General features: G+C 33.6%; 1 protein-coding gene across 2 annotated transcripts in view; it reads right to left on the reverse strand.

Moving 5' to 3' along the window:
• The window catches only part of LOC106463803 (protein spaetzle 5-like), a 19,967-nt gene extending 9,690 nt beyond the window's left edge, over nucleotides 1-10,277 (reverse strand). Inside the window, exons 1-2 of one of the 2 annotated variants that reach the window (XM_022391764.1) lie at nucleotides 10,170-10,277; nucleotides 3,820-4,103 (exon numbers count right to left, since the gene is read on the reverse strand). In XM_022391764.1, the coding sequence (XP_022247472.1) occupies nucleotides 3,820-4,103; nucleotides 10,170-10,184 (299 nt within the window). In that variant the 5' untranslated portion in view covers nucleotides 10,185-10,277. Of the gene's footprint in view, nucleotides 1-3,819; nucleotides 4,116-10,169 lie in introns of both variants that reach the window. The other variant, XM_013923876.2, reaches the window with a different exon arrangement.
• Between the last annotated feature and the right edge of the window lie 1,882 nt (nucleotides 10,278-12,159).

Below are 12,159 nucleotides of genomic sequence, written 5' to 3' on the forward strand. Positions count from 1 at the left end.
CGTAGTAGTAGTAGTAGTAGTAGAGTAGTAGTAGTAGTAAGTAATAAGTAATAATAATAACTATATACGTATAGTATATATAGTTATATATATATATATATATATTTTTTCTTCATTACCCATTCAAGCCGTCTCCAACCATTATTAACTTTCATATCATTATGTCCATCGATTTCCTGATCACGGTCGTCTGATGAGAAAAGTGATTTTTGAAACACGTTTGATCAAAGAAAGTGAACGACGTAGGTCAGAACTAAAAATTACCTTAGCAAATAATGTACCTAATTACATTTATTGGTCTAACTGAGAGTGTGATCATAAAACAAAAGTTAACGTTTATTTGTTTTTAAGCGCAAAGCTACACAACAGACTATCTGCGCTGTGCCCCTTGAGTGTATCGATCCATAATTTTTAATGTTATAAGTCTATAATGATTAGAATGCATTAATTCGTCATTTGGGTACCCTCGTCATTATCCATATTTTCGGCCGTAATCCCAATAATATCTCACGCGGGTCGGTCAACTTGGTCAGTTATTACTAATGTTTTAATTCACGAACACTCGTGTAAAACCTTCTCTTCCACAACATGAAATACCTCACTAGAGCCACCAGATACCGGTGACAGTCCTTGTTATCATTTACAAGAAGCTAAAGCTCGATTGTTAACAAAAAATACTAAATTCAATGAGAATCCAAATTGACGAAATGTCGCAACTCCTATATATTTTGTCTAATTTTGACACCTTTGCTAGTACTTAATTTGATATTATCTTATATTCGTAAAATTCAGCATCCCGAAACGAACTTACACGAATTTTACTATAAGACAACAGAAAGGTTATAGCCAGAAGAACCGTTCTTCTGCCTGTCTGGTATCAAAGTTGTTTTGAAAGATTAGCTAAACTAATTAAAAATTACATTTCGTAGGAGAACTCAGTTAAACCCAAAAGGATCAGGTTTGAATAGGCAAGAAATAAAACAAACTGCTCTAATTTTCCCGCCTAAACGCAAGGAATAAGAGCTCAGTCGACACCGACATTTACTGAAATTATTTCTGAAGTCAGAAACGCATGACAGAACAGCTCAGCACAAGTTATGTCGCCCGGTGTCTTGATTTGCCAATTTCAGCTGTTGGTGAGACTCTTCGGTTAACTTTGTGCACATTTCCTTACACGCTGAATCATGTTGAAACACTGAAGGAAACGGATTTAACCCGAAATGTTGATTTTGCATTACAGTTCTTTGACAAGACTGAAAATCGATGAATAATGATCTGTCAATATATTATGGACTGATGAATAACGCATCCTTTCTGGAAGTCTCAACACGTACAAATGCTTTATCTAATCCACGCGTAACATTTCCTTCACACACACATATATATCCACGATGCTAAGGTGACAGTGTGGTGTAATTTCACAACTGAGTATTTTATTAAACCATTTCTTTTTTGAAGCATCGTCAGCATACAGGTTGCAAACCTACACAGACGATGATGCACGAAACCTTGCAATGCATACAAATAATGTACTTCACATGCTGCAACAACGGAATATAATATACACCACAGTTTTCATGAAGGACGGTGACCCTGCGCATACTGGTAACCAGGTGAACTACGTCTTACAGAACTAACACCAGCGAATTCTGGTTGTTAGGTGCCTGAAGACATATGTGTACCGTAGGAAGCCTCGCACAATTCCAGAACTCAAGGACGAAATTATCCGGAAAGTGGCCACTATACCATAACAATAATTCACATCTTGTTCACACCATAACAATTGTTGTTAATGAGAATTGACGATATACAGGGTATGACAAAAGTAGGTATACAGCAGTAATTTTATTCAATGAGATTATTGAAGATGAGGAACTGTGTAGAAAAGTGCACAGAAGTGTCAAGAACAGTTTAAAGAAGTGTGTCAGCTGCGATGGCCACCAGTTTGAATAAATCCCAGAGTAGCTGATGTATGGTTTATGAATAAGTAAAGATATAATTGTATACTTACTTTGGCCACTGCCATGTCTGTCTAATATCAATCAGCCTGATGAGCCCCTGTATTGGGTAAAAAACCTCATCAGCACGGAATATAGTAGATGTAGTTTGGTTAATATACTTTATCGTATTCTCCTTTGCCTTTACTCCAAATTTCTTAGAACCACGTATCTTTTGGCTAGACACTTCATAAACACCATTTTATGATGTCGGGTCAACTAACGATAAGCACGAGCAGGATACCAAAAAATAAACAATAAACAAGCAGGTATATTAGTTGCGGTAGATATATTTTGAATTGCGATATTCTTAGTCTTATGAATTAGACTAACTACCACGACAAGACTGCCATCCGAATGGCATTTAAAAATAAATGCCACCTGTACGATTAGGTTCATGTTTCGAAATTCTTCCTTGCACTAGCTATAGCATGCAAACTGATGTACATAAATAAAGTTAGCAAAAATGTATAGAAACTTATTTAGCTCCGTGTTTTGACATTTTGTTGTTGTTTCTTTCTTTCTTTGCATTGAGATATAATAATAACTTAATACAGTTTCCCAGGTAGCAAGTTTGCTTCATTTTATATATGTACTTTTAACTTATGTTTAGACACACATATTCTAAGACAGGTTAAGTTATATAGAAAGGTAGCAAGTTTGTTTCATATTTTTATATGTACTTTTAACGTATGTTTAGACATACATATTCTAAGACAGGTTAAATTACAGAGAAAGGTAGCAAGTTTGCTTCATTTTATATATGTACTTTTAACTTATGTTTAGACACACAAATTCTAAGACAGGTTAAATTATATAGAAAGGTAGCAAGTTTGTTTCATATTTTTATATGTACTTTTAACATATGTTTAGACATACATATTCTAAGACAGGTTAAATTATATAGAAACGTACCAAGTTTGTTTCATATTTTTTATGTGTAATTTTAACACACATATTCTAAGACAGGTTAAATCAATAAAATTACATTTTCTTTTTTTCTCACCAATTAAAAAGAATACACACAATTATCATGCTCTTTCGATAATATGATATCAAGCATTACGTTTCTCAGTAAATCAAGGTGTGTGTTTTTCACCCTATCCTTGTGTACTATAGTTATGGAAACCCTAGCGACACAGATTAAACAGTTATAGATAACCTTGCATTGTTATTTAACATCAGAACAATCTGAACACGGCAATATTCCACCTACAATGTATATAAAAAATGTTTTGTCCTTGATGTTTTTCAGAAATAATGACTGAAACTTGCAGAGCGTGTATAGATAAAAAGGAAAACATGTAAAGAAATTATATAATCACAGACTTTTTACACCTAGTGTCATTTGAAATCTTTCGAAGAATTTACAGTTTATTAAAATATATTTGTTTTCAATGTATTCCTGTTATGCATATCTCAGTTTCATAGAAACAATATAATTAAGTAGATGTCCCCTTCTTCTGATATACAACGTATAAATCATTATTGTCCAATCTTATTGAGCCTTGTCATTCAAACTATATTTATGATATTAATCATAATTTCCTAAGCAAATCATGTTTTCAGGTAATAAAATAATAATCTGAGATAAATACATGGTTACTTATTTAAAGAATATGGGGCAATGTAATATAGCCTAACTTTTTTTTTATTATTATAACTAACACAACTATACTATGATTAACTAAATGGACACAGTTTAAAGAGTTTTTTTTATTTGGATGAGCTATTGCCGTTTATGAATCTTGTCTGAAATTCTAAAATATATCTAAAGATATTATTAATGAATAACCGTATCACTAAACGACTAAATACCTACTATGGATAATCTTCTACATTTTCACAAAACGTACTGTTAGTCATTCGTGCACAAAGAGGAATCCCAGAGTTATCAACAGGTGGCAATAATACTAAATCATCGGGAAATACAAAACTTGAGCTGTCGTAACCACGTGCGGACTCCAAAGAATAGCGAGTATTGGGCGTTAGGTTGGCAGATGCTGATTCCCTTGGTCTTCCGTAGGAGCTGTCAGTGCCATGAAACGCAGAGTTGTACAGAGGAGGGTGTGCATAGACCGGCTCCAAAGTTAACAGAATCAATACCTGCCAAATATACTGAAATACATAAACATCCTTATAGCTTATTAGTTTTTAATGTTGCATCATTATTCCTTTTTTTTTTTTACCTGGACTAGTTATAACATATAAATAAAGCTACCTGTTAAAAGTAATAAATTTCGTTTGTTTTTTATTTCAATACACTTGTCTACATCTACATATACGTATAAATGTACATGAAAGTAATGAATAAAAATCCTATAACCCGATCGCGTTCGAAAGATGGACCTCTCTTCTTCAGGGGCAAACTGGGAATCGAAAGCACTCGGGTTATAGGGTATTTATTCATTACCATCAAGACTTCTTGAACCTATGTGTTTTCTAACATCATGAATGTACATAAAAGTATATATTCTATGTACAATTAACGTCATTTCATTACAATTTAAGACAAGCAAAACTGTATTACGACAGTATTTTTTTACTCTTTATTTGTTTTGTCAATATTTGTATTTTCTATTTATTACAAAGCTACTAAGGCTATCCTTCTGTAATCTCTAATTTTGAACACCCTACCACCCACATCAAGGGATTAACTGCCACTTTTATGATGCACCCATAGCTTAATGATATGGCACGGATTTAAAATCTAGAGCTCTACAACAAAGCTATCTTGTCAATAAAATGCAATTAAAAGTTACAGATACGTGTTATCCTATCTTACACTTTTTCGTGCTAATAAATCTGATATATCTTGTTTCAATGTTGCTTAAGACACTTGGATACTTTTAGTGATGCAAAAACTAAATATTGTCTTCTCCAAACAGAAGCCTAAATTATTTCAAATAGTAGCCAACACCGCAAAATGATCACTTCCTGGAAGTATGTGTTAAGATTATCACAACATCACACAGGTGACTAGAACTTTTGTGATATTCTCAGGTATACTGATTTATCTAAGAATAACCGGGTAAGTTCTGCAAACAAACAGGGAATTCGAAAGCAAATATTTCAAGAATAAATCTGAATTCTCTAACTTCGACTGAATTTGGTGAGTGGAAGGGACTTGACGCAACGTGTTACAAATTAAAACAATCTCCATTTACAAGAGACGTTGTTACAATACCTATAGTAGATCAGATTTTGTTTCTAATTTAAATTATGTACACTACGTAACATCTGCCCCTAACGAGGAAGGGGGTAGGCATAAAACTGATGCCTATAGGCCCCCACTGTGGTTTTAATCCGGCACTGGATATGTGTTTGTGTGTGTTTTTAATCTTTTATTTGTTCATTTCCCGATTGTTTCCCAAACTTAATTTCTAAAATATCGTTTTAAATTTGTAGTAATGATTCGATAAATGCATAACGAAAACTCAACAACAATAAATAAAAATATTTTCCTCTTAATGTTGTTTTCAGGTACACCGATTTTCAAAAGATAAACTTAAAAGTATCGACAAAATACAAGTTCCGGAAATTTTATACGGATAATAAATCTAATACAAGCATAAAAAGAAAATAAAGGAATAAAGTGAACAAATAAACAAAGTTTTTGTTCACTAAAGGATATATATTTATTACCAACTGATTTATACAGTTATCTGTGTTACCCCTTGAGATGGGCTTCAACACCAGTGAGTATATACAGACGTAGGCCACGAAAATGTCATAACATCATCCAAAATACCAATACGAAAATTTAGAAACATTATTTAAATATAGCTAAATAAAAGTATATAAATGTTGAAGACCTTAGATTAAAACAATTTTGAAGCCTCACCACGTCATCACAGTCTATGTCCTCAACCCCGATCATGCTCTATCTGATGACCGTGCATCTTGAGAATAGCGTTTCAGCGTAGATTTCATTGCAAAAGTCTCTCGTAAGGCTGTCATATTCAAAGCACATTCCTCCTAGCTGCTGCTTTGCATAATCCATAGTGTATACGAGGACGACGGTATCCCAGCTCTCGTTTCAAAGTCCGATTACAAAAAAAAATTAACAGGCGACGTGACTGGTAAGTCTTCATATAGAATAGCATGAATACCCGTTTATTTCTCCAGCTGTTTCTGAGATGCGAAGGTTGAACTGTGGTATCGTGGAAGCAGCTTGTGCACATCTGACTTGGATCACTTTTCCAGAGGGAGATTCTTGTTAGTTATGTTGCGCATTGTTGCCTGGGGCACTAGGTCGGTTTTTGCCTGTTTTGACTATTGTGTTCTGGGTCTCCATCTGTTACAAGTCGCAGTACTTTTCATAACAGGGTTGTGGTACGACTTTACTACAGGTCTCTTTCTGGATGGTCCTGGTATCCCAAGATGATCCATATTTATTTATTGGCCATTATCATTAACTATAAGAGAGAGGGTTATTATACCCTTCCCAAAAGCTATCAATGTTCGGTGGCATCACTATACTTAAGTAACACCAGATAATATCAAAATGTAGTTCTGATATATGTTGTTCCGCGATTTTATGTCGGTTATGGTTGCCACGTGACCTGCTAATTTGAATATTAAAATTCTTTTTAATATCACTATTCAATCTGTATTCATATATGCGTTAAATTAGTAGCAGTTTCACCTACGACCACTAACCACTTTCTTTGTCCTCATTATTATTTTCCCCCTCATGAAACAAGAAATTACTTTAATTACCGTTTTACAAGATAGCTGTACCATCTTGATACATCCCCTTTCAAAAGAATAACTAAACTAGTGTATGTTTTATTTATTTAATCATAACGACAGAAAAATTATTCCATTTTATCATCGCTTTTACGCAACTCTAAATCAACCATCCGTTCCGTCTTCAAGGGTTTTGTAGCTTGCGATTTAATTACCTAAAGATATCACTTGATTTAGAGAATGCTTACGCTGTGGCACTAATGGAGAGTCGTAGTCTAATAAAAACAGCAAAATCGTGAAAATGGTAAAGTAACGGAACAAAAATAATGTTGCGGGACCCTATTCAAACTAAGATACTTACAGCTGTGGGTAATCAACAAAATCATATATTGCAACATAAAGTTAACACATTACCATTACAAAAACTCAAGCTAACTGCTGAAACACTGATATATTCGGAGTTGTTACTGTATTAAAACGTATCTTGTTCCAGCTTATTCTTCAAAAGATAAGTGCAGAGAATTACTAAGCATAAAAATATATGTAACTGTATCGTTCTAATCACGCTTATACTCCGCCAAAGTCTGTTTTCAAGTGTAAACTAATTGACATGTTAACACTGGACTCTTCTTCCACATTTATGGCAGGAGAAATCAATAATAGTCCATGAGTGAATAGTTTCATCCGTATTTAGCCTAATCTTTACAATACCGAAATGTTTTCTCAAGTAGTTTTCTGCGATAAAATGTACGTCTTGCGATCAGGGATCAAAGACACGTGTAATAAATACACTTACCTAGATACTATACTTCAGAGTTTATGTAATGTGACGGAATAAGAGGCTAATGAGGTAAGCACGTTAACATAAGTCACGTTCTCTAATAATGATGGGAAAAGCTTATTCAAACTTTCAAAAAGCTTGATGGTACGTGACAGATTAAAACTTTTGTCGATAAATCTGACGCGTCAGTAACCTTTGAGTATTTTCCTTCCTTATTTCCAAGAAAGGTAAACATGTTTTTGTTTTTAATCATGTCCTTGCACAAAGTGGAAAAACATGTATCTTAACACTTGTATTCCCGTCAACGATCTTGATCGACGAAGACTGTGCGTTTCCTTCGGGGCGTTCACTTGCATAGTATTTGTATTTATAATAAGATATCGATATTAAGATATTTATGCCTGGACGTATAGCTTCACAAATGCATTTAATAGTTTTGAAATTCTTTCTTTTCGGTGTTAAAAAATACGCAACAATAGAAGTAAACATACGAGTAAAATGATCCTGAAATAGTATTGTCAAATAAACATAACATTTTGAAAACACGAAAGAGGGAGCCACAATACTAGCAATATATCACCTCTGGGAATAATCCAGAAAAACCTGAATTTCCAAGGTTATACACCTAAGTAAGAGTTTTATCACGTGACCAGAAGTCACTGCTGAAATTTTTGAAGACGACGTATAACTCTATAAAGAGAAAAGTTCACAAAACTTTCCAAGAATATTTCTCGCAGGATCGAAACATTGTCTTCTCCGTAACATCTCAACTAAACAGATCAGTTTTAATTTCTAATATTTTTTACTTAATTTAGAAAACATTGAATAGTTATCAGTCCAATTATCTTAATTATAAGAATATCAATACTTACGTAAGGTAGTGATATTTTATTTTTATGGAAATATATTTATTTTAACGTATTCAAACTTATTGAACAACCACATTTGTAATTAATTAGGCAAATAAATTTGCGTTTTAATTAAAAGAACAAGACTAGGAAAAGTAGCATTATTCAGGGTGACGCAATAATTTAATTTGATTAGGTGCTGGAAATATATGCCATAATGTGAAGGTGAAACGAATGTTTCTATACCATTGCTAGCCATTGGGTGGGAGTTCAAAATAAAGGACGTGCTTTGTCCTTCGCACCTTCTGTAAATAGAAGGGTCAAAGACCCGTGTTCTGACAATAGTTTGTGTTATAGTTTCCAAACCAAGAAACATTCAACGCATGAAAATATATTTTACTCGGGGTTTAAAAGGTCAAGAAAATTGAATGTGAACTGAAACCTGTATATGGCCTTAAGAAGTTTTAATATTTTACTTGGGGTTAAAAGGTCAAGACTTAAGGCCATATACAGATTTCAGTTCATATTCAATCTAAGTTTTAAATGCACACATTAAACACCGCATATTCTCGGAAGTAGTTTGCTCACCATATGCCAACTGCTGTAAATATATTTTACGTGAAACTAGAAATCTTAGGTTTCAATATTAAAACATAAAATGCTATAAGTATGTTGTTTTCGTTTTGATTTGTTTAAATCGATTGTTGTTTTGTTGAATTTCAGGCAAATTGACTAGAGGGCTATCTGCGCTAGTCGTCCCTAATTTTGAAGTGATAAACTAAAGCGAAGGCAACTATAGTCAACTCGTGGGCTACTCTGATAGAATAGTGGATTTTTACTGTCACTCTTGTAACACACCCACTTCCCCAAAATACGGTTTTTGTAACATCACTTCAACTGATTTCAAATAATAATTAGAAATAAATAAATGCTTATCGAACAATGCTATCATTATCGGGTTTGTTTAAATAATGCCGGACCTGGTCTAGGGATCATCTTGCTTGGATTGCGGATCAGAAGGTTTAAGGTTTGGGGCCTGTTGCTGCAAAAAACGCACTCTGCACTTTGGAGCTGTGGGTGCGCTATAATACTGAAGGTCAAATCTCGCTATTCAATCAGAAAGAAATAGCAAAAAGAGTTGTAGATGGACGCTGCTGTAGCTGCGCTCCCTATAGTCTATCACTGTCAGTTCAATATTAGAGACGGTTTACTGTGTAGCTTTACGCAAAAATTTGGAACAAGTGATGTTCAAATGTGCCAACTAATTTTTTTTTTTCAAAACACACGTTGACGACTCTTTAGCAGTACTGATTCTAGGTAAAAATATAAAAATAGTTACTAGTTTAAGACCTTAACAAGAAAACAAAGAAAATAAAATAGATTTTCCAGTATTAATGCTCTCGTTGAAAAAAAAACTTTACGGTCGCTATCAAAGAATTTTTTTAAAGTTTAAGATTGGGATGAACAATCACCACCAAAGCTATTTGTTTTTTAGATTGGGATTATCGCAAATATTTCTTCGAAGGGTTTACGTGATAAAGTCTTTCAGACTTTTAGTGTAGTAAACTCTTTTCAATCATCACTATTACATTACAATTTTCCAGTGGTGTAATCAATCTTAAGACACATCCTAATTTCAGTCGTCCAGAAATTTCGGGTATTAGTAAGATACTTTTCGATATAACACGTTGTTATAGCACTAACAACGGTTAATGCCATTACACAACTCGATACTTTATTTAATATTACTTACTCAGTATTAATAATATTACTTACTTACTTTAAGCCCATGTTTTTTACAGAGTATTACGAAAGATCTCCAAAACTGCATTACATGAATAATAAACTTACCAACAGACCGCCCATGATTTATCAAACTACAACCAAGTCTTCTCCAGCCTCAACCTCATGATGCTCCAACTCCCTTTGTTTTGATAAACTGCCTGTACGCACTCCCCTGAGAAGACTTTCCGTTTTATTCAGTTGAAACTTGATTGACTTCAAGGGCACTGCACAAGTTTCCGCCCTGAGGGAACTGCAAACAATGTACTCATTTTCTAACAATCACAGACCATATCGGGCATTCGATCGGTTTACTACTATAGAGCATATCGGGGGATTTTAGCTAGAAGGTTTGTGGTAGACATACCAGTGACATTTATGTTTGTCACACTTCAAAGAATATTTTCATATAATAAGCTTTTATTAACGCCTACACTTCTACGTGAACTTTTGTTTATTACTCGTGTGAGAATTACGCTTTTAAGGATTTATCTTTACTTTGACAAACGGTGTGATATTTCGCTTTCAATTGTTTAGATATGACGTACCATACACTTTAATAATAGAAAATAATGAATGTAGAATCTTTCCCTTTTTTTCAACTTTTTAAATGTCAAACTCCATACAGGTCTTGCCATCTGTCGGTAATCTTTGTACCTACTTTGTCGTTTTTAATATTTTAGATAGATATCAACGTGGAATTTCTTCACAATTTGACCAACTGACAGAAAATAAAGAACAGGTATTCCCTTTATATTTCATAGATATAAATAAAGTTTATATCGGAGTACATAATTAACTCCTGAATAACTTACACAACCAGCACCGTTTAATAAAACCTTTATATTTTAAAGTAAAAAAATTATGAATTGACACGATTAAATTAAAATGTTAAGATAATGATAATTATTATAAACAAATTAGAATTCAAACAACATTTACAATTATTTTCAAACGATGCTTTAAATTCAATATTTTTAGACCAGACAAAAATTAAGTATTGTTTCTAAGAGACAAGCAAGAGGGAATCCTCAACAGCCGATGCACTTGAAATTCTTTTAGGCAGGATTAGAGTAAATTAATCTATGAGACCTTTGTTTCCCTTCTTATTAGCTATATTTTGGTGCGCCAACAATACCAAGCGTGGGGTGCGTGTATACCCGATTCGATCTTATTACTCATCAGAATCTCTGTCAGTCTACCCTCAAATTGAAATTATTTTAGGCAGAATTAGAGTAAATTAATCTATGAAGATTTGGGCGTGGTCAAATACATCAATCGAAAGGGTTTAACCACCTGAGTCTAAAACTGTAATTAGAGTTCATATCGGTCAAGAGATGACGGAGCACTGAGTTAAACGTTTGTACTTGAAAAAACAAACAAAAAAAAAACTCAGAGCCGTTCTATGAGCCGCTCAGCCGCGGCTGAAAAAATCATCATTTAGATTGCTAGTTCGTGTAACATCACAATAAAATTGATAACTTTTTTACAGATGATTTCTTTATAGCCCTATGCTATGAGTTTCCAGTAAGAATAACATTACAGCATTTCAATAGCCTTGGGCACCGCTCACCTCTGCCGACAAAGCCTTTCGTCTAATACCAGAGCTCGTCAGATTGGCTATAATGCAACACACAAATCGTTGTTCAAAACGCTACTTATATTAGTCATTATGTCGTCAAACAATGTCATGCGACGCACAAGGTATGCGGTCGAAACGCTGTTATGCTCGTCTTGCTAGAAATTCGTAGCATAGAACCACTAAATAAAAAGATTTGTAAGAAATTATCATCAGCCTTGTTGTAATGTATCATCACAGAAACAAGCATAAAGATGTTATATACTGTATAGTCATAATTCAGAATTATATTAAATTGTTGGAAACAATAAAATATTTTTATATCGATTCTCTTGAAACAATAATATTCTTCAATGTTCTATTCTATACCATTCACTACTATACTTATCTATAACAATCTATACTATATTATTCAATTATACTCTTTACTGGTTAACATTTCTGTGATGTAATAGGTGCCTTTAGCTATAAATACGTTTA

Source organism: Limulus polyphemus, unplaced genomic scaffold, assembly GCF_000517525.1.
Source record: "Limulus polyphemus unplaced genomic scaffold, Limulus_polyphemus-2.1.2 Scaffold55, whole genome shotgun sequence".
Taxonomy (NCBI): domain Eukaryota; kingdom Metazoa; phylum Arthropoda; class Merostomata; order Xiphosura; family Limulidae; genus Limulus; species Limulus polyphemus.